Below are 24,482 nucleotides of genomic sequence, written 5' to 3'. Positions count from 1 at the left end.
GTCTGGGTTTGGCGGATGCCAGTAGAACGTTACCTGCCTGACTGCATTGTGCCAACTGAAAAGTTTGGTGGAGGAGGACTAATGGTATGGGGTTGTTTTTCAGGGGTTGGGCTAGGCCTCTTAGTTCCAGTGAAGGGAAATCTTAATGTTTCAGCATACCAAGACATTTTGGACAATTCTATGCTTTCAACTTTGTGGGAACAGTTTGGGTAGGGCCCTTTTCTGTTCCAGCATGAATGTGCCCAAGTGCACAAGGCAAGGTCCATTAAGACATGGTTGGGTGAGTTTGGTGTGGAAGCACTTGACTGGCCCGCACAGAGCCCTGACTTCAACCCCATGGAACCCCTTTGGGATGAACTAGAACGGAGATTGTGATTCAGGTCTTCTCATCTAACATCAGTGCCTGACCTCACAAATGCTCATCTGAATGAATGGGCAAAAATTCTTACAGACACACTCCAAAATCTTGTGGAAAGCTTTCCCAGAAGAGTGGAAGCTGTTATAGCAGCAAAGGGGGGACCAACTCCATATTAATTCCTATGGATTTAGAATGGGATATCATTAAAGCTCCTGTAGGTGTAATGGCCAGGTGTCCCAATACTTTTGTTCATATTTTGTGTGTGTGTGTGTGTGTGTACGTGCGTGCGTACACACACACACACACACACATACACACATTTGTGTTGCATTGAAATACTTAATTTAACTCACACCTGAACATGGTGGGGACTTTGATTCCTGCAGATTCCACTTATGTTTGTGGTCTTACTTCAAGAGACCAAGAACACTATCCTTCTCGATCACTTGTGATGAGGGAAAATTGTGCTCACTGTCTCTTTGCAAGACTGCAAAATGCTGTGCTTAGATTTAATGTTACACATACATTCTGCATGATGTGAGCAAGGCTTCATCGCTCAATTTTATTTTATTCAGTTCATGACTTGTGACGTTTCAGTGAACAATTTCTTGTTTGTGATTAAATTACTATTATCACAGCCACTAATAATTCTACAATCTCCATCTCTATCATTATTACTACTACTACTTTTATCATCACTATCATTGCTACTACTAGTGCTACTACCACTGGTATTATTACTACTTTTTGTCTTCAGGTTACCGGTGTGGTTGGCAGAGCTGAGCTGCTCTCCTCAATCTTCCTTCTGGCTGCGTTTCTGGCCTACACTAGATCTACAGGTGCAGACCATTCCATTGGTAAGCCTATGGTGTCTCATTGCTCTCAGCTGGTCACATCCCACCTGCAGGGGAGATTTACCATTTGGATATGGTTATTTTCTGTGTCTATGGACCAATATCACAATTTCAAAATGTGTCATGAAGTGAGACCCTAAATGCTCAGTTGGTCAACTGAAAACGAATGAGTCAATATCAACCTGAATGGTCTTTAGTTTTTTGACCGCCTCATTGATTCTGTGTTTACCAAAGGTACCTAAAATGGCAAGTGAAAGCAGAAAACGATACAGGTTTAACTTCTGAATGTTTATGCTCTCATTGACTCTCAGAACTCTTACTTTCATGTGCTGTTTTCACAGTATTTATAGCCAGTGATCTGTTCAGAGAGTTTATTCAGGAAAAATGGTAGCTCTCTTAGACTGGTTAACTGTCATGGCTGTGTGGTTACAGGAACTCATTCCAAGTTGTATGTGGGCAGACACCTATGTTGACAAATTAGGAAACGACATGGAAAGAGGGTGAATAGTTAATCACACAATTCCTGTGACATATCAATATGGGCATAATGTATTGAAATTGAACATATAAAAAAGATAACAGTAATACATTTAAACTGAAATAGTGAATTAAGTTGTACTCTTGCTCATTAAATTTAATGACATTTTTAGAGACTGGAAAAATTTAAAATTTTGCAGGTGAATTTTTTTCTAAACATACAGCAGGCTAAACATACATATTAGTCTGAGTGAAATACCTGTTCAAATGCAACGGCATCAGATAAACCCTACTTTGATAACATCTCAGAAAACTGTTGAGGAATATTCTGAGATGTTAACAAAGGGTTTATTTGATGCAAATGCATTTCAACAGAATTAAATGTAATTATAATGCATTCCAATACTGTGCAGTAGGTACACTAAATTCCAAAATCCAAATATAGTTTTCCATATCTGCAAATTCTCCATTTTTACAAATTGTAATATCCCTATATAGTTATTCAGTGTAACAACAGATTAAAACTGTTACCATCACTGCAAAATTGAACTTCCAACCTAATGATATTTTTATGTATAGTTTTAATATGTATTTTAAGTCGGATAATTACAACTATAAAGATTAAGTGCCATCAGCAAACTGAGTGAATTTTGAATTGTAAACCAAATTACAGTGAGCATAACAGTGAACCAAACCTACCTTCCGAGATGGCAAGTATTACAAGCATTCCATAATAACGTGTGCGCCGGCAAGTGTCATAATGCCTTGGGAGTCTTCCTTAAGTGTTCATGCTAGAGGAGTGAGGCAGACATACAAAAAATAGGTGCTAAGGTAGTGGCAGAAGAAATGTACTTAACCAATGATTAACAGACCTACCTTCCTATGAAAGGATTGGACTACATTCTAAACAGTTTTACCAGCTCATTGAGGCAGCCAGATTTACTATGTAATATTGACAAAGATAACCAGGAACTAATAATCCATGGGCAGTTTTGGCATACAAGATAGAGAAGCTGGGTTGTGACCAAAGCGCCACAGGTTTAAATCCCCAGTCTGGCTGGGAAAATGGGGTTTAGTTGATGTGTCTTGGAGACATCCCGAGGCTCTCCCCTTCCCTAAAACCCGTGGTACCACAACCTCCAACTCAGCTCTTTTTTTTGTGGCAGGCAAGAGACAATCTTTTCTTAAGAATTATTTTTTGAATGAGGATATCTTTGCTGTTTTTAAACAGTGCCCTGCTTCACATTAGTTAAGTTGAATAATCAAGTCAAGTAGATTTAATTTTATTTATTTATTTATTTATTTATTTATTTAAACATTAGTTAAGATGAATAATCAAGTCAAGTAGGTTTTATTTAATTAAGTAAGCTATCTATCTATTTATTTAATGTACTTATTAATTGATTAATTAATAATATTTGTTATTTATTAATACTTATTTATTGTTAATTTATTAATAATGCATACCTGAGAGCTGCTTTGCACTATTTATTTATTGTATTTTATTTTATTTTATTACTTTATTGATCCCCGTCGGTTCATAGTTCAGGTATGGAGCTGCTCATAGTTTTTGAAGATGTGGAGACATCATTCAGTCATTCTACCAGATGGTACTTGGATTCACACAGGTGACTTTATTATATGGACCTGTTTCTTCAGCTTTTATTCCAAAGCCACCCCAACCTATTTTGATGTGGCTTAGCCTTGTTTATCAGTAAGGGATCTCCCAAACAGAACACCTCAAACCTATTTGAGCATTTTCAATGCTGTTTTTTTGTGTCTTTTTTTTTTTAACTCAGTCGTCCACCCCCAAAGTCATGCCTGATTGACAGTTTAGAAAAGAAACTATTTTTCTAGGGTTTTGTATGTCACTTAGCTTAGAATTATATATCAGATAGATTTACACATCTTTGTGTTTGACAGATGTCATGAAATATTTGGGATTTCTGCTATTCTAATTGTTCTTCTTTTCTTTTTTTCTTTTCAGTTTGGACCCCCATTGCTATAACTGTGGTTCTGGTGGCTGCAGCAACATTATGCAAGGAGCAGGGAATCACTGTTGTCGGCATCTGCTGTGTCCATGAAGTGTTTGTTGCACAAGGGGTAAGGCTCCTGGCCTTGGTTACTCTTTACAAGCATCACTCATCCTTTGGTCATGACAGCAACAACAAACAATAGACCTTAGCTAAAAAAGTTTTTTTCTCTCTCTCTCATCCTCCTCTTCTTTTGCATAACCAGCTCCCAGTGTGCAGTTGGTATTTGAAAATGAGTGATTGTAAACAGCTGTTTTCCTCATTTACATTCCCCAGTTGGCTTCCAGCCTACAGAAGCAAACATGAATACATTTTACCACTTCTTTTCTGTGCATCCTTCGTGTGAATCTCTTGACTTATACAAAGAAATACTGCCCTGAGCTATATTAATTTACTTTGTTTGTGCTTTATAGCACTGCCATGTGCATGTTAGGAGCATCAGGTACTCTTTCTGACTAAATTCTTCAAAGGCTGAAGATATAAGAACAGTACTTGCAAGAGAAAATCACCATCAAAAGTTGTGCTTAAAAACAGAACCTTCATTGTGACGGACCTATAGAAACTTCACTTTGTATGATCCCAATGCACATCTGTAAAGCAGGGCTCAGAAACTGAATTGTTTTTTTTTTTAATCAGTTCGTTCCAAACAGAACCGTTAATTTAACATTTGTATTCTTACATTCTGGCCCCAACATAACATTCCTGAACTGATTTGAACAAAATAAAATACCGGTTAATACCATACCTTTTTACATAAATTTAGAATGGGAAAAAAATGAAATCAGGGGGAAAAAAATTTAATTACAAAATATTAACAGAAATTTAATTGGCCGCTAATGTATGCTGTATGCTTAAAACATTATTTTTGTGTGATGTGGTTAATGTGAATCATATGATTGATGATATATAATGTTGTGTCATGCAATATGCATGCTGGGCCACTGCAGTGACTTGTAATTTGTCTTGTGGAAAAGAACTGGTAAAAATATATAAAACTAAATACAGTATAGTGAACACATAAATATAATCTCTTACAGGTACATTTGTTGTGTTGGTTAGGTGGATAAAGAGCACTAATGGTTTTGTGTGTTTTGTCTATATTTTAATGTAACTGTAGCCTTGCTCTTTGAAAATTTTAGTAGTGAGCTCAATTTTTTTCATTCAGTGTGGATTATGTAGACTTTTGAGTGTTATTTTTATTGGTGTTTTTCAATTTTAACGAACATTACAATGGTTTTTCAATTATAAAAATATTACAATAAAATGGTAAGTCTAGGCAGCAAATACAGTATACTATAAAATTAATATGCAAGTAAATAAAAATGTATTAATTAAAACAGGTGTTACAATAATTACAAGAGTTACTACACTTTATAATCTTATTCCAGTTGCCCTGGCCCCACCCGTCTTGAGCTTTATTGATCGTTACCAACATCTTGTTTCTAAAACTCCATGAAGCTCCCACAGATATTTTCAAAAACTCCCAGCATTCCTTTAGTAATATATTAGTTTTTCCATAGCAACACATGACAATAGATCCTTAATATATTGAATCATAGTTGGTTTGTTGACATTTTTCCATCCTTTAGCCATTGCTCTCTTAGCTTGTGAGAGACCCAAGTCTGTTAGTGCGTAATCACCCTTCTTAGTAATAACTTGTACAAATACCCAGGATGCACAATTTTGGCAAACAACAGATTTTCAGTTTTGTTAGCTGCCTAACCATGTTGAGAACCTCCTTCCAAAAACCTTTGACCACATTCCCATAAGTGGTGAAAGAGTGTTCCTTTAGCCTTGTTACATTTGAAGCATGTGTCTGGTCTATTGGTATTGAAGTGATGTAGTTTTGATAGTGTTATATATGTTCTTAAAAGCCAGTTGTATTGTAGCAACTTAAGACGTGTGTTAATTGTTTGTCTTTGAGCCTTCAAGTATACCTCAGGCCATTCCTCTTCTGAGATGTCCTCCTGTAAATGTAGTCTCCAGCTTTGAAGTTTATCTTCTGAAGACTCTGGTTACTTATCTACAAACATTTTATAGAGCAGCGATACCTATCCCCTACCAACAGCATATTTCACTAATATCTTCCAGCATTGAGAGAGGTGGCTGAATAAATGAGTGGCTTTGAGATACAAAGATAAAATGTCTTATTTGTAAAAACTTGAAAGTGCCTTGAAGGAATATCATACTTTTTTGTAGTTCAGTAAATCACATTAGCCTTCTGTCGTTGTATGGATCCATTATCCTGCTTAATCCCTTGTTTGCCCATGTCTTAAAACCTGCATCTTCTCTTCCAGATATAAATTTGCTATTGCCCATATGAGTGTGAAACATGACGTGGAGGGGTTTCTCCTATATATTTTTGGGCCTCATGCCAGATGCACATAGTAATTTTTTTTGAAAGGTTTTTAAAAAAAAAATGTTTTAACGTTCTCCCCAGCTTCTTTGGCTCCGAAGAGGAAAGGTAGCTGCTAAGCAGTAACCCTTGAGCTGAGCATATCTCAGTCTTGACCCGAGGTGGAGATTCTTCTGAGGAGACGTAAAACATGGCTGCTAGTTGTGCTGCCCAATAATACCACCATAGGTTGGGGAGTTTTAGACCCCCTCTGTTGTAAGGCAGGTAAAGTAGGATAAAACGGAGCCTAGACCTCTATTGTTCCAAATGAAATTGGTAAATACTTATTAACTCTTTAAAAAAAATGACACGGGTTGGGGTAAGGGGATTGATTCAAATAAATAGAGCAATTTGGGTAATGCATTCATTTTTAAGACATTAACGCAACCGATTAAAGAGATTGGCATTAATGTCCATCTGTTAAGGGATTCAATTAGATTCCACAATAGGGTTATAGTTGGCCAGAACCAGATCATTAATTTCAAGGTGTAATTTTAATTCCCAAATAGGTGAATCCTTTGTTGGGAGCTGAAAATTGAGTTTATATTCTAGGTTGCTGCCTCTTGTTCATTTAGATATAGTATTGATGAGTTATTTTGTAGCCTGAAAATTCCCCAAAACTCTTAAGTCTAGCAGAAATGGCACTGAATACTCAAGGTTTGATAAAAAAGGATGACTACGTCCACTTAAAGCAATATTCAATGTTCTGAGTCACCCACTGAGATCCCTGATATAGAGACTCTCTATTAGCCATAGCAAATGTCTCCATTGCTAACACAAATCACAATGGGAAGGGGAGCCACCTTGACGTGCAGATTTGAACAATAAAAAGGGTGTAGAAGTAATATTATTTGTCACTGTTGTGTTCTTATATATTGTCCTAATCCATTTGAGGAAGCCACAGATTCCAAACCTCTCCAACACTTCAGATAGTTCCACTCAATTCGGTCAAAAGCCTTCTCTGTATCCAAGGGCAGCAGTGCTGTGTTCGGTGACCCTCTTTTTTCACAATGGGTATTTATTAACCTTCTAACATTATGAAAAGCCTGCCTGCCCTGCATGAAGCCATTTTGGTCATCTCTGACCATATCCAGGAGTAACTCTTCAAGGCGTCTTGCCAAAGTCTTGCACAAGATTTTGCTATCTGCTATCCATGTTGAGCAGTGAGATAGGTTTTAGCAGCAAAGTGATTAGTGCCCCTCTGAGAGATGGTGGCAGTTCTTCCTTTCTGTATGATTCTAATAGGGATTATGTAGACTTATTGAAGTATTGATGGGGGACATTGTAGGTGAAAAAAGCTTGAAGCAAGTGTTTAATTAAGAGATGGCAATGAGAGCATGCATTAATATTGTGTACATTACTGAATGAGGGCATGCTGAGACGTAATACAGATCCAGAAACATTTGCGAGTTTGGCGGTAATACAGAAATAACACTAGTTTTAAAATTTGTATTGTAAATGAAGACAAATTCGATTTCTTGTTAGATATTACATGGAATGAAAAAATAATGTTATTTACAGATGTTAGAGATTTCACATTAATGTTTCTACCCCAGGACAATTAAAGGTCAATATGTTTTCATTTCTGTTTCTGTTTCTTGTAAAATATTGTTGTTTCCAGTTTTCCTTTTGGTGCTAGAATCAGTTCAGATCCCTGCTGCAAAGTTTTGAAAAGTGAAGAAAAACAGCTATACATTTAAATGTTGTTGTTCAAACATGCACACATATGACACCACATATCCAGTGGTTATGTCACATCATACAAGGTCATATTACTGTTAATTAATTGAGGAGAACATGAGTTAGTTGTGATGTGACTACAGAGACCCAGTCACAGTATACGTCATACTGAACAGTGGATCTTGTTTATCCTATTCACATCAGTCAGTCCCTCATTTTTTTATCATCTTACTGTTCTCCGCAGTTCACCCTGCCTATGTTGTTGGACACACTTCTCCAAATACTTCGAGGTAAAGACGGTTTCCCCTACGCTGTCCTGCAAACGCTACTCAAGCTCATTGTTCTCATCATCAGCACCCTGCTACTGGTCATTGTCAGGGTCCAAGTCATCCAGTCCCAGCTTCCAGTCTTCACCAGGTGGGTAATATTATTACATCTACAGCATCAAAAATACAACTTGAGCTCACGTGTGCACTCATCCTTACAGTTACAGTACAATGATTGGATTATAATGAATTATGTTTCAAGTATATTGGTTGATACAAGTGCTGCTTCAAGGACTGCTACAAGTTTTGAAAGTCTCGCACACTATTTCTAACCCACAACCAAACATTATATTGAAGAAGAACATTTGGAGCTTGTGAATATTTTGTAGACTGTCACATTTAGAAGGCACGTGATTGTCTTAACTTTCAGTAAGTTGTTGAACAAAGTCCTTATTTGAATTCCAATGGAGCACAGGATTGTATAAAGACATTATACTAGTCTGGCTCTGTATTAAATCCAAATTATGTAATTGTTTTATGTAATGTCATTATTTTCCTGATTTAACCTGAAAATCTTCTCATGCCCTCCTATTTCCTGTTGCATTTTTTTTTTAGTTTGGTATGATTCATAGGCTTACCATTATTTTCTAGTTCAAAACATCCCTTATGACTTTGAGTTGCATTTTACGGTCACATTGCTAATGCTCCTATTTGCAGCAAGTTATGCTAAATACCACCCGATGATTCAAGTCAAGTTGTTTATGAAAAACGTTTACATTTAAGATACTTTTGGTTGCAATACAGACAGAGAAACCCAACTTAAAATATTACATTGGATGCATTATATAACATTGTTAAGGAGAAAGCTGGGTTTAAACTCCACACATATCCCAAAGTGCAATGCAGAGATTGGTTTATATGTGCAAATGTTTTGGAGGTGCCTGAAGATCCAGATATTTTGGAGAGAAGTAAAAGCTGAGGTGATTGATGTAATGGAGTGGAGAAGTGGGCGGAGCCGCTAGTTTTTGGCAGTTTGTCCCATTCAATCCGCCCATTGGAAATTATATATTTAACGATTACCACAATAACACCAAACACACGAGTCTCCCGACACAAGTCGTAAGTAATACTATTTACGACGTGGCTATTGGTTATATAAAGGTTTCAACTTTGTTTCTGCCAAATCACAATTTTTAGTCCGTTTGGTATGTCCAAAACTACCATAGCCATGAGTTTCAATGGCCATTGCTGTGGAGAATCCACTGCTCCTTCACTGAATGAGTGGAAGATAGCAGTAGAATATGCATTGATGCACTTCAGACTGGTGGCGGCAGTCAGGAACAAGACATTACACCATAGTTCTTGTTGCTGAATTGATCAAAATTACTGCTGAATTATATTATCCGAAGAATTAGGTAGCTACAAAGCTTCACCAGCACAGCGACAGAATTTTAAGCTCTGCGATTGGTTGAGCCTTAAACGCAATGCACATTGGGACTTGTAGTTGACTTACTACCTGAAGTTATTATATACTCAGACTTGTACCTTTGACAAATGTCAAGGAACCATATTTTTTTCCAATGCATTTGCTAATTGATTGTACTGATGATTCACCTGGGAGAGTTTCACAACCACCCAAGTGTTAGAAATGCTTGACAGTAGTACCGTTAGTAGTTACTACAGTAGTTACATTGTCAGTAGTAAAAATTAATGGGATATCTCTTCTTGGAACAAGGCCCCCTAATATAAATCTGCCTACTTCTCCATCTCTGTCATTGTATTTTAGCTGCCAATCTCAATAACATGAAAACAAAAACATGAATGCTATGTTTTTTTAGAATATTGTTATATGTGGTAAGAAAAGTTATCCTTAAAGTAACAATCTTCTCACTTGAATAATTTTTGATAAGTTACTTTCAGTTTCAGTCACTAAATGAGGTGACACAATGATGTTTCAGCCTGTTGGCCACTGATTGAAGGCCTTTGCATTTGCAGTAAAACAAAGAAATATAAATGTGTCTGTGGCCAAAAATCCCGAGCATTACAATAGTAGCAACTTGTTTTCCATTACCCAGCAGTATGTCTGTGAATGTTCTCATTCATCCAGGTCATGGTTATCCAAAGGAGTTGAATCAAGTGCAACTGGACTTGGTATATATCCGTAAAGACGTTTTTCGCCTCTCACGAGGCTTCCTCATCCGCAGAAATCCGTGTTGAAGTTAAAAATCAAAAATATTTTTCAAAATATGTTGATGTGTATACTTGTTCAATTTCCATGTAAAAAGACAGAAAAATTGCAAATTCCTCACTGTAGTCCAATGTGGGATCAAGTTCAAAGGGCCTCCATAGCTTATTGTTGCCCACTTAATGTCTGTATGAAAGTAGGAGCACAACTTGTGGTAACTCACATGGCCTCAGCCAAGGTGATTTTTTTTTTAAGATTAATTTAGAGTAAAGAAATCTTAGACCAGTTTAGTGAGTTTGCTTAAATCTACAGGCTAAAGAAACCTAAAGGTTAAAAGCACGACAAGCTGTTTTTGTTACTCTGTGATATTAGTATAGCAGGATAAACACAGCTGCAGCTGATAAGTTTGATTTCGGTGTGCCAGCACACTTATCACCAATGACAGACAGACAGACAGACAGACTGAGCCAGCCTTAACAATTGTCAATAGTACTGTCAATGCTCGTACTCTGTGTGTGTGTGTGTGTGTGTGTGTGTGTGTGTGTGTGTGTGTGTGTGTGTGCATGTATGTGTGTCAACAGTCAGTCAGTCACTTGTATAGCTGGGGTTGTGTTGTTCCCACTGTTATTATTGTTTTGTATTTGTTAGAAATGAAAATGAGTGGTTTTCTTAAGCAGCATGTATGTATTGTGCTGCAGAGTTTAATGTGTACCGAAAACAAATTCCACTGGCTTTGGTTGTGTGGCTAATAAAACAGTCTAATCTAATCTCATGCATATCAATAGCTCCGATAACGACGGGCGCGGCCAAACATCAATACACCAAAGAGCCACGCATATCTATGGCTCTGTTAGTGACAGCTGTTGGTATACATCGGATCACAAAGAGCCACGCAATAGTTCTGACAAAGACTCCTAAAGGATAAATTCTGAGTCTCCTCACCAGCCAGTCAGACTAGCTTGGTCTAGTCAGAAAGGCACGAACTGAGGAAGCCTCTTGGATGAGAGGCGAAACGTCTTCACGGATATATACCAAGTCCAGTTGCACTTGATTCAACTCCTTTGGATAATCTAATCTAGAAAAAAAAAACTAAACTAAATAAGAGAACCTGAAATAAAAAGATTAACGGAAAACAATGTTGAAAACTGATGGATAACCATTTAAAACTAAATACGAATAACCATTTAAAACTAAATACTAACTTTGACCAAAGTGCTGCATGCTGAAATTAAAACAAAAAAGAAACGTCAGAATAAAAACTCGCAAGCAAAAAAAAAAATGAAGTCACGAAATTGAGTACATAAGACAAAGAGGTAGGTTAAGGAGTCTCTGTGCTTATGGTATTGGTGGTGAATTATGCTGAGGGTGTATCAGTGTTAGAGGCAATAACAGTATGATTTGCCAGCATCAAAGCCTCAGCCCCAATAACATATTTAACAAATGTTCCTCTTTATTCAAATATATTCTGTTGAAAAGACAGAAGAGCACATGAGGTTTTAACCTTTCATATATATTTGAAAGTGTAGTCTCGAAGCAGCATGAAGGTCAGGCAGTTTTAAACAAAGCTCTGGTTTCATAATGGGACACATTTAAAAGCAACATTTTAATACTGGACATTTTAAGATGATTTAGGAATGTTGTGGGTGCAACTTCTAAACAGTAGGAAAAGAACAGAGATGTACCAGATGTTCAAAGTCCCTTTTGAAATAGTGTTGAGTCTTCACTCAATCTGAAGACTCCCTACAGGAATCCACACAGACATAACCTGATGGCATTTGATCTAAAAGATAAAATTCCAAAAGATTAAGCCTAGATGCAATAATCCTCTTGCAGTAATCCAAAAGCTGTCCCAAGATTGTATCGTAGAATTTGTACAATCAAAAAACAACTGTCTCTAGACATAACAATGCTAAATATTGAGATCACATCTCTGAGTTGTGATTGGTTATTGATGATGACCACAGATATGGTCTCCTGACATATTATGTACAGTGGATATAAAAAGTATACACACCCCTGTCAAAATGGCAGGTTTTTGCGATGCAAAAAAATGAAACAAAGATAGATAATGTCAGAACTTTTTCCACCCTTAATGTGAAATTGCAACCTAGAAAAATAAAATGAAAAACAGTCAGAAACATTTTAGGGGGAAAAATACAAAATTTATATCAAAGCAACCTGGATTATTGAGCATACATAAAGACAACACTGAAAATAACCTGGTTGCATAAGTGTGCACATTTTTTATAATTGGGGATATGGCTGTGTTCAGAATTAACCAATCACATTCAAACTCGTAGTTAGTATACACCTGCCATCAATTAAAGTGACTATGATTAACCCCAACTTTAGCTGTTCCTGTATGATATTCCTGACATCTTGGTGGCATCCAACTGCAAAAGCCATGGTCCACAATGAGCTTACAAAGCATAAATGGGATCTCACTGTTGAAAGGTATCAATCAGGAGAGGGGTACAAAAGAATTTCCACAGCATTAGATATATGATGGAACACACTGAAGACAATCTTCAACAAATGGATAAAATATAGCACAACAGTGACATTTCCAAGAACAGGACATCCCTCCAAAATTGATCCAGAGACAAGGAAAAAACTGGTCAGGGAGGCTGCCAAGAGGTCTACAGCAACATTAAAGGAGCTGTAGGAATTTCTGGCAAGTACTGGTTGCTCACTACATGTGACAACAATCTTACATATTCTTCATATGTCTGGGCTATGGGGAAGGGGAGTAAGCCTCATCACACACACGCACACACACACACACACACACACACACACACACACACACACACACACACACACACACACACACAAAAAAAATCAAAACAGTAAAGCCTGGCTAGATTTTGTAAAAAGATAAACCTGGTATCCCAAAACCATGTGGAAAAATGTGTTATCATCTGACGAGACCAAGGTTGAACTTTTTGGGCATAATTCCAAAAGATATGTTTGGCGCAAAGACAACACGGCACATCACCAGCCCTCATTGTGTTAAGAACGAATTAGGTAAAGACCTGCAAGTTTATCTGTGCGAGTCCACTGAGCAAGGACAATGACTGTTAATTCCCTTTTCTACCATTTTCTCTCTTTGCCCGACTCACCCATCATGTGGTACAAAGACATCCATCATTGACAATTATCCAAAAAAATCACATCTGTCGCAGACAATACAACCCTGAGAACCTCTATTCACTCAGAAAAGCCTCCTCCACTCACCCCTTCTTTACTTTTGGCTTATCGACTTGCCAATCAGCTGTCAGACATTCAGGTACTAGCCCTGACCGAAACCTGGATATAACCAGAAAACACTGCCACACTGGCCACACTCTCTGTTGACTCTGCTTTCTCACGCACACCCCGTTCTGTTGGGCGTGGAGGCAGTACGAGTGTCCTCATTTCCAAAGACTGGAAATTTGCTAAGCTTTCTCTGCTAAGCAACAACTTCTCCTTTGAATACCATGCAATCATGGTTACTGCTCCTATTAAGCTATTTGTGGTTGTCATATACCACCCACCAGGGTGTCAACTGGGGAACTTTGTAGTCAAAGTAGACATGTTACTCTCAGCCATCCCTGATGATGACACACCACTGATTGTCATGGGAGACTTGAATATACTTACTGACAAAACCCAAGCAACTGACTTCCTGTCTCTACTGTCCTCCTTTGACCTCAGACAGGTCCCCACCCCACCTACACACAAAGCGGGCAATACTCTTGATTTAATTTTGACTTGGAACTGATCCACAGCAAATCTGTCCCCCCCCTACATCTGTCAGTCCACTTCTTTATTCAATTCACAGCCTCCTTACTGGAACATCCTCATGTTCCTCCACAAATGGTCTCCTTCCGCCGAAACTACTGGTCCCTTACACCGACCCAGCTTTCCAATGAGTTCTAGGCTTGCATGCCTCCTCATAATGAATCCTCTTCACTCCCTGTCAATAAGGCTATAGACACACTGTTTCTCACTAGCCTCCTCTTTTTTTTACCCCCTTTTCTCCCCAGTTGTACTTGGCCAACTACCCCACTCTTCCGAGCCATCCCGGTCACTGCTGCACCCCCTCTGCTGAGTCGGGGAGGGCTGCAGACTATCACATGCTTCCTCCGATACACGTGGAGTCGCCGGCTGCTTCTTTTCACCTGACAGTGAGGCATTTCGCCAGGGGGACATAGCATGTAGAAGGATCACGCTATTCCCCCCAGTTCCCCCTCCCTGCCGAACAGGCATCCCAAGCGACCAGAGGAGGTGCTAGTGCAGTGACCAGGACACATACCCACATATGGCTTCCCACCTGCAGACATGGCTAGTTGTGTCTGTAGGGACACCTGACCAAGCCAGAGGTAACACGGGGATTCGAACCAGCGACCCCCGTATTGGTAGGCGACGGAATAGACCGCCATGCCACCCGGACGCACTAGCCTCCTCTCTTAACAATCTCTGCCCTCTAGCATCCAAACCTGCTCGTAATGCCCCCCCTAGTCCATGGCTCACTGAGGTCATCAGAGAGCAAAGGGCGGGGCTCAGAGTGGCAGAGAGAAAATGGTGTAAAACCAGAGTGTCTACGGACCTCGGTGACTATCAGTGTCTTCTAGCATCATTCTCCTCCAGCTTAAAAACAGCTAAGAACAGTTTCTACCAGAGCAAGATATGTGACGCCACTGATGCTCGAAAAATGTTTTTTTGTTTTTAACTCACTCCTCATTCCGCTTCCTCGTCCTCCAACCTCCACTCTGCTCACGCCTGACATGTTCACCTCTTACTTTGCTGATAAGGTTTCTGCCATCAGTAACCAGTTCTCTGAGCTTGACCAACTCTGTCTGCCGCTGCCAGCTAACAGAGCCTCACTCACCTCATTCGCCCCCCTGATCAAGGAAGTCTCCAAGCTTCTGTTGCACTCTTGTCCCACTATCTTTTTGCTGGACCCGATACCATCCAACCTGCTGCAGACCATTTCCCCCGCACTCAACCCCACAGTCACACACATCATCAACTCCTCGCTTACAATGGGTGTGTTCCTCACTGCATTTTAGCAAGCTCGGGTCATCCCGCTGCTCAAAAAACCTACACACAACCTAGCCCAGGTTGAAAACTACAGACCAGTTTCACTCCTACCTTTTCTATCAAAAATACTTGAGTGCACAATCTTTAACCAAGTCTCTGAATTCCTTCATGAGAACAATCTGTATGATCCGAATCAGTCTGGCTTTAAGCGGGGTCACTCTACTGTCACCTGGGAAGATAGACACACCAACACCAGCGTCCTGGAGGAGGCTAACATTCCTGCTCTCACTGCCACCATTGCCCAACACCAGTTCAGATGGACTGTCCATGTCATCCGTATGCCTGACTCTCGCCTTCCAAAACAACTCTATACTCCCAGCTTCTCACAAGACAACATGCCCCGGGAGGTCAAAAGAAAAGGTATAAGGATAACATCCTAGTGAACATCAAAAAATGGAGAAAACTTGTCCGGGAAGGAGCTGCACTATATAATAACGATCTCCGCCGTGCTGCAGAAGACAGGCGCAGACTCAGAAAGGAGGGAGTTTCCACCAAAATGGCCCAAACCAATCCCACGACTACCACCACCCACCCCTGCCCGCACTGCACCGAAATATTCAGCTCCAGGATCAGCCTCTTCGCCCAGCTGAAGACCCATAAGGACCGATAAGGAGGACAGTCATACTCGGCCCTGAGTGACCGCTGATGATGATGACCGAGACTGCACTCCTGTCGGTGGTAAAAATCACTGTTTTCGGCTAGAGCTGCTGGTCATTCCTCAGCTTTATTGCTGCTAGATCTGTCAGCTGCCTTTGACATGGTTAACCACTAAATCCTCCTCTCCACACTCACTGAGCTTGGTATCTCAGGATCTGCCCTCTGCTGGTTAATGTCCTACCACTCAGGGAGATCTTTTAGAGTATCTTGGAGGGGAGACATGTCCAAACCACACGGCTTATCAACAGGGGTACCTCAAGGGTCAGTGCTCGGTCCCCTTCTCTTCTCAATATACACCACCTTACTTGGTGCAATCATCTGCTCCCAATGGGTTCTCATACCATTGCTATGCTGACAATACCCAGCTCTTCCTATCATTCCCGCCAGATGACCTCACAGTCTTGGCACGGATATTGTCATGCCTTGCTGATATCTGTGCATGGATGAAAGAACGCCACCTTCAGTTTAACCTAAGACTGAGCTCCTTGTCATCTCAGCCAGTCCATCCTTACAACAACAGATCAATATCCAGCTCGGATCAACCCAACTCATGCCCACAAAGTCTGCCTGAAACCTGGGTGTCATGATTGATGACCAAATAACATGAAGGTTCACGTGGCTTCGATTACTTGATTGTGCCGATTTGCCCTGTACAACATCAGGTAAATTAAACCCTACCTGTTGCAGCACAACTCCTGGTACAGGCTCTTGTAATATCACACATTGACTGCTGTAACTCCTTGCTTGCAGGTCCCCCTGCATGCACTTTCAAACCTCTGCAAATGATCCAGAACGCGGTAGCATGTCTGGTCTTCAGTCAACCCAAAACAGCACATGTCACTCCGCTGTTCATATCCCTCCACTGGCTCTCAGTTGCTGCCCACATCAAATTCAAAACCTTATGCTCACTTACAAAACAGCAACTGAAACGGCTCCTGCCTACTTAAACCCCCTCATTCAGTTCTACACTCTGTCCCACTCACTATGCTTTGCCAATGAAAGGCGCCTGGCACTTCCACCACAACGGGGCCCTAAGTCACTAGCCAGACTCTTCTCTTCTGTAGTTCCCCAGTGGTGGAAAGAGTTACCAAACTCAATTCGATCCACTGAGTCCCTCTTCCATCTTTAATAAGAATCTAAAGATCCAGCTCATTCACGAACACCTCCACACCTGATGGTATTAATTTAAAAAAATTTTACTTCTTTGCACCCCCTATGCATTGCCTTTGTGCACTGCTTGTCGACACCTATGTCCTATCGGATTTGAACCTAGTTTTTTGACACTTACTTGCATTGTCGCCTCCTAACTAGATCCTTGCTTTTTTGTATAACTCAGATGTACGTCACTTTGGATAAAAACGTCTGCTAAATGAAATTGTAACATTGTAACACCATACCCATGGTGGTGGCAGGGTCATGCTTTGCAGCTGCTTTTCTTCAGCTGGAGCTGGTGCTTTAGTCAAGATGGAGGGAATCATGAATAGATCCAAATACCAGTCAATTTTGGTGCAAAACCTTCAGGCATTGGCTAGAAAGCTGAAGATGAAGAGGAATTTCACCTTTCGGCATGACAACGACCCAAAGCATACATCCAAATCCACAAAGGAATGGCTTCACCAAAAGAAGATCAACATTTTGGAATGGCCCAGCCCTGAATCCAATTAAAAATCTGTGGTGTGACCTCAAGCGGGCTGTGCTAAGGAGATGCCCTTGCAATTTGATGGATCTAGAAATGTTGTTGCGAGGAAGAGTGGGAAAATATTGCCCAGTCAAGATGTGTCAAGCTGATACTCTTACCAAAAGACTACTGCTACTACTACCTTTGGTTGCTCCCGTTAGGGGTTGCCACAGTGAATCATCCGTTTCCATCTCTTTCTGTCCTCTGCATGTTCTTCTGTCACACCATCTACCTGCATGTCCTCTCTCACCACATCCATAAACCTCCTCTTTGGCCTACCTCTTTTCCTCTTCCCTGGCAGCTCCATATTGAACATCCTTCTCCCAATATACCCAGCATCTCTCCTCCACACATGTCCGAACCATCTCAATCTTGCCTCTCTTGTTTTGTCTCCAAACCGTCCAACCTGAGTTGTCCCTCTAATATACTCATTCATAATCCTGTCCTTCTTTGTCACTCCCAAAGAAAATCTTAGCATCTTCAACTCTGCCACCTCCAGCTCTGCCTCCTGTCTTTTCATCAGTGCCACTGTCTCTAAACCATATAACATAGCTGGTCTCACAACCATCTTGTAAACCTTCCCATTAACTCTTGCTGGTACCCTTCTGTTGCAAATCACTCCTGATACTCTTCTCCACCCTTTTCATCCTGCCTGCACTCTGTTCTTACCTCTCTTCTTCACGCCACCTTACTTTGGACAGTTGACCCCAAGTATTTAAACTCATACGCCTTCATCACCTCTACTCCTTGCATCCTCACCATTCCAGTGTCCTCCCTCTCATTCATGAATGTGTATTCTATCTTGGTCCTACTAACTTTCATTCCTCTTCTATCCAGTGTATACCGCCACCTCTCCAGGCTCTCCTCAACCTAAACCCTACTCTCGCTACATATCCCAATACTACTACTATTACTACTTTTGGCTGCTCCAGATCACAATTCATCATACATCATAGTCCACGGAGACTCCTGCCTGATCTCAGCCGTCAACCTGTCCATCACCATTGGAAACAAGAAAGGGCTCTGAGCTGATCCTTGATGTAATCCCACCTCCACCTTGAACCCATCTGTCATTCCAACCACACACCTCACCACTGTCACACTTCCCTCACACATATCCTGCACCACTCCTACATACTTCTCTGCAGCTCCTGACTTCCTCATACATTAACACGCCTCTCTCGGCACCGTCATATGCTTTCTCTAAATCAACAAAGACACAATGTAACTCCTTCTGGCTCTCTGTATACTTCTCCATCAACTTTCTCAAAGCAAACGTCACATCTGTAGTGCTCTTTCTTGGCATGAAACCATACTGCTGCTCGCTAATCGTCACATCGCCTCTTAACCTAGCATCTATTGCTCTTTCCCATATCGCCATGCTGTGGCTGGTCAACTTTGTACCTCTGTAGTTGCGACAGTTCTGCACATCGCCCTTATTCTTGAAAACTGGTACCAGTATGCTTCTTCTCCACTCCTCAGGCATCCTCTCACTTTTCAATATTTTGTTAAACAATGTAGTTAAAAACTCCACTGCCATCTCTCCTAAACATCTGCATGCCTCCATAGGTATGTCTTCTGGACCAACTGCCTTTCCACTCTTCATTCCAGTTTCCACATCTTTGTAAAGGCTATATTACTCATTTTTATTGAGAATGCATCTTCTTTCACTTCGGGTATTCTCTTGACCTTGTCCCATGCATTGTAGAGATGGTCTTGGGGGCTTGGAAGTCCTCGAAGACATAAAATCAATAAATAATGAAAGATGTGGGAGAAATTTTTCTGCTACAAAATAAATTCTCAGTTGCCACTTATAGAATGAACATTTCCGCAGCTTTAAATCTTGCAGTTGCAGACAAGGGAGACGTGGTTTTGATACACTGGCTCCTTGAATGTAAAAGAGCAATAGTTTTTAAACAGTGAATATTAATCTACATGTGATACATATGATTCTTTGATGTTTTTAATGTGGTTGTTTTATTTTTATTTTAATTTTTTAATTTGCTTGCTGTATGTTTTTTCCTATGCATTCTTTTTAATTGTAAAGTGTATTGGGACCATGCTGCATGGTGATTCTGCACTTTAAATAAAATTGATTGATTGGTTGGTTGATTGATTGATCCTCTTCATAGCTGACCTTACTTCCTCCTTGTTAATCCACCGCACTTTCTGATTCACTATCCCCCACATCATCCAACCTTCTCTCTCTCTACTGCTACTACTTTCGGCTGCTCCCGTTAGGGGTCGCCACATCGGATCATCCGTTTCCATTTCTTCCTGTCTTCTGCATCTTCCTCTGTCACACCAGCCACCTGCATGTCTTCCCTCACCACATCCATAAACCTCCTCTTTGGCCTTCCTCTTCTCCTTTTCCCTGGCAGCTCCATATTCAGCATCCTTCTCCCAATATACTCAGCATCTCTCCTCCACACATGTCCAAGCCATCTCAATCTGGCCTCTCTTGCTTTGTCTCCAAACCGTCCAACCTGAGCGGTCCCTCTAATATAATCGTTCCTAATCCTGTCCTTCTTCGTTACTCCCAGTGAAAATCTTAGCATCTTCAACTCTGCCACCTCCAGCTCCGCCTCCTGTCTTTTCGTCAGTGCCACTGTCTCCAAACCATATAACATAGCTGGTCTCACAACCATCTTGTAAACTTTCCCTTTAACTCTTGCTGATACCCTTCTGTTGCAAATCACTCCTGACACACTTCTCCACCCACTCCAACCTGCCTGCACTCTCTTTTTCACCTCTCTACTGCACTCCCCGTTACTTTGGACAGTTGACCCCAAGTATTTAAACTCAAATGCCTTTGTCACCTCCACTCCTTGCATCCTGACCATTCCACTGTCCTCTCTCTCATTCACGCATAGGTATTCTGTCTTGCTCCTACTGACTTTCGTTCCTCTTCTCTCCAGTGCATACCTCCACCTCTCCAGGCTCTCCTCAACCTGCACCCTACTCTCACTACAGATCACAATGTCATCCGCGAACATCATCGCCCATGGAGACTCCTGCCTGATCTTGTCCGTCAACCTGTCCATCACCATTGCAAACAAGAAAAGGCTCAGAGCCGATCCTTGATGTAATCCCACCTCCACCTTGAACCCATCTGTCATTCCAACCCCACACCTCACCATTGTCACACTTCCCTCATACGTATCATGCACCACTCCTACATACTTCTCTGCAACTCCTGACTTCCTCATACAATACCACACCTCCTCTCTCGGCACTCTGTCATAAGCTTTCTCTAAATCTACAAAGACACAATGCAACTCTTTCTGGCCTTCTCTATACTTTTCAATCAACATTTTCAAAGCAAACATCGTATCTGTGGTGCTCTTTCGTGGCATGAAACCATACTGCTGCTCGCTGATCATCACCTCTCCTCTTAACCTAGCTTCTATTACTCTTTCCCAAATCTTCATGCTGTGGATGATCAACTTTATACCTCTGTAGTTGTTACAGTTCTGCACATCGCCCTTGTTCTTGAAAATCGGTACCAGTATGCTTCTTCTCCACTCCTCAGGCATCCTCTCACTTTCCAGGATTGTGTTAAACAGTCTAGTTAAAAACTCCACTGCCATCTCTCCTAAACATCTCCATGCCTCCACAGGTATGTCATCAGGACCAACTGCCTTTCCACTCTTCATCCTCTTCATAGCTACCCTCACTTCCTCCTTGCTAATCCGCTGAACTTCCTGATTCACTATCCCCACATCATCCAACCTTCTCTCTCTCTCATTTTCTTAATTTATCAGCCCCTCAAAGTATTTCCTCCACCTTCTCAACACTTTCCTCCCTTGTCAGCACATTTCCATCTCTATCCTTGATCGCCCTTACCTGCTTCACATCCTTCCCAGCTCAGTCCTTCTGTCTAGCCAGTTGGTACAAGTCCTTTTCTCCTTCCTTAGTGTCTGTCCTCTTATACAACTCACCATATGCCTTTTCCTTTGCCTTTGCCACCTCTCCCTTCGCTTTACGCTGCGTCTCCTTGTACTCCTGTCTACTTTCTTCATCTCTCTATCTCACTTCTTCTTTGCCAACCTCTTCCTCTGTATACTTTACTGTACTTCCTCATTCCACCACCAAGTCTCCTTGTCTTCCTTCCTCTGTCCTAATGACATACCAAGTACCTTCCTAGTAGTCTCCCTCACTATTTCTGCAGTGGTTGTGCAGCCATCCGGCAACTCTTCACTACCACCCAGTGCCTGTCTTAACTCCTCCCTGAACTCCACACAACAGTCTTCCTTCTTCAACTTCCACCATTTGATCCTTGGCTCTGCTTTCACTCTCTTCCTCTTCTTGATCTCCAAAGTCATCCTACAGACCAACATCCGATGCTGCCTAGCTACATTCTCCCCGTCACCACCTTGCAGTCTCCTATCCCTTCCAGATCGCGCCTTCTGCGTAAGATATAGTTCAACTGTGTGCACTTTCTTCCACATCACCCTATGTTCTTCCCTCTTCTTGAAATATGTATTCACCACAGCCATTTCCATCTTTTTCGCAAAATCCACCATCTGTCCTTCCACCTTTCTCTCCTTGACACCATACCTACCCATCACCTCCTCATTACCTCTGTTCCCTTCACCGGCATGCCCATTGAAGTCCGCTCCAATCACCACTCTCTCCCCCTTGGGTACTCTCCACCACTTCAACCAACTCACCTTAGAATTCTTCTTTCTCTTTTATCTCACACCCAACTTGCGGGGCATATGCAATGATAACATTCATCAATACACCTTTGATTTCCAGCTTCATACTCATCACTATGTCTGACACTCTCTTCACCTCTAGCACACTCTTGGCATAGTCTTACTTCAGAATTACCGCTACCTCATTTCTCCTCCCATTCGCACCATGGTAGGAGAGTTTGAACTCACCTGCAGTGCTCTTGGCCTTACTCCCATTCCACCTGGTCTCTTGCACACACAGTATACCTACCTTTCTTCTTTCCATCATATCAGCCAGCTCTCTCCCTTTACCAGTCATAGTGCCAACATTCAAAGATCTGACTCTCACCTCCGCACTCCTACCTTTCCCCCTCTCCTGCTGCCTCTGGACATGCCTTCCCCCTCTCTTTCTCCTTCGCCCAACGGCAGCATAGTTTCCACCAGCATCCTGCTGGCCAACAGTACCAGTGGCGGTTGTTAGTAACCCGGGCCTCGACTGATCTGGTATGGAAATCTGATTTATGATCCGCATATTTGATTTGGCAAAGATTTTACACCAGATGCCCTTCCTGACGCAACCCTCCCCATTTATCCGGCCTTGGGACCGGCACTAAGAATGCACTGGCCTCAGTAGCTGGGTTCAGCCACTGAGGATTACCCAAAAGATCTTACCCAAAAGACTGAGTGTTGTAATAAAATCAAAGGTGTATCAGCAAAGTATTAGTTTAAGGGTGTGCATACTTATGCAACCAGGTTATTTTAAGTTTTTCATTTTCTTGTCCCCTAAGGTTTGTTAGTTTTTCACTTGAATTGTATACATTTCAATGTTACATTAAATGCGGAATAAGTTCTTTCATGATTTATCTTGGATTGATTTTTTCACATCACAAAAATCTACCATTTTAACAGGGTTGTGTAAACTTTTTATATCCACTGTATGTTTACTCTGCAGTGATCCAGGGGAACTTTTAAAAAAAAATATTGCAGCCAGTACCAAAATTGCTTTCCATTTAATACTATTGGACTTCCTGTGCTGAAGAGCTAGTTGAAGGAAATCTTAAAATACTGCTTTTGGGGACAGTTAAAGTGGGCCCAGAACATACCTGTTTTGACTGTGTACTGAAAGAAAGGTGTTGTTGGATGGGCATTAGTGGTGCCAATGAACTTTTACTGACAATGTGTTTATTTAAAACTGCTTACTGACTCTGGTTCGCTTATTCCTTGTGGAATCTTTATCCACTTCGTTAAAGACTTACTGAAAGGGGTCTAATGTCTATTTTCACCATTTTGGTTTTCCTGTTCATTTTTTTTTCTATAGATTTAATCAGCTATAGCATAGTATTCTCAGTTCACATGAACGCCACTCACCCACATCAATATTCATAATCCTACAAGTCACATTCCTCCTTTTTGTGTAGATGTCAGCTTTCTTTTATCTGCATCGTCTCCATCACCCCTATGCTTTATAGATGAGATTAACTTTTCTTCCCTCTGTGTCTCGTCTGCTTTGTAGATTTGATAACCCGGCAGCAGTCAGCTCCAGTCCCACCAGACAATTGACATTCAACTACCTGCTCCCTGTGAATGCATGGCTTCTCCTAAATCCCTCAGAGCTCTGCTGTGACTGGACAATGGGCACCATCCCCTTGGTAGAATCACCTCTAGACCTCCGTAACCTGGCCACCCTGACTTTCTACACCTTGCTGGGTCTACTGGCTCACCACAGCCTTCGTTACAAAAACATCTCTGCCAAGACTGTTATCATGGTGAGAGGGGAAATCCATAATTTGCTCATATGTGTATCTTTAAAAAGGAACTTTTATTGAGGGGTCTAATCTCAGGTTTACTATGTTCAGCAAAAGTTTGAGGTCAGACTGTATCGCTTCTACTATACTTTACTACTACGTTGCTACTACTGTTAGCTGACCAAGTGAAGTCCATACACTTATTCAGGTTGATAAGGTCAAAAGGTAATAACATCTAATCACTGGGAATCAAATTAACACAATAGATGAGTGATGTGCCAACATTTGTTAATGTCCCCCACTATAGTTAAAAATGCATATTTACAGCAAAAATGAGAACACCCCCTCTGAACATAAAGATATATTTATATTTCTACATGATCACTATTA

The 24,482-nt window shown here is 41.0% G+C and overlaps 1 protein-coding gene across 1 annotated transcript in view; it reads left to right on the top strand.

The window, feature by feature from the left end:
* tmtc3 (transmembrane O-mannosyltransferase targeting cadherins 3) overlaps positions 1 to 24,482 on the top strand; it is a 126,487-nt gene that overhangs the window by 45,706 nt on the left and 56,299 nt on the right. The window contains exons 4-7 of the mRNA XM_056281440.1: positions 1,116 to 1,215; positions 3,677 to 3,792; positions 8,042 to 8,214; positions 23,861 to 24,113. Coding sequence (XP_056137415.1) covers positions 1,116 to 1,215; positions 3,677 to 3,792; positions 8,042 to 8,214; positions 23,861 to 24,113 — 642 coding nt within the window. The remainder of the gene's footprint in view (positions 1 to 1,115; positions 1,216 to 3,676; positions 3,793 to 8,041; positions 8,215 to 23,860; positions 24,114 to 24,482) is intronic.

The sequence above is a fragment of the Lampris incognitus genome, chromosome 6 (genome assembly GCF_029633865.1).
Source record: "Lampris incognitus isolate fLamInc1 chromosome 6, fLamInc1.hap2, whole genome shotgun sequence".
In the NCBI taxonomy this organism is placed as follows: Eukaryota; Metazoa; Chordata; class Actinopteri; order Lampriformes; family Lampridae; genus Lampris; species Lampris incognitus.
The sequence above is the reverse complement of the archived record's forward strand: the minus strand, read 5'-3'. Positions and strand labels throughout refer to the sequence as shown.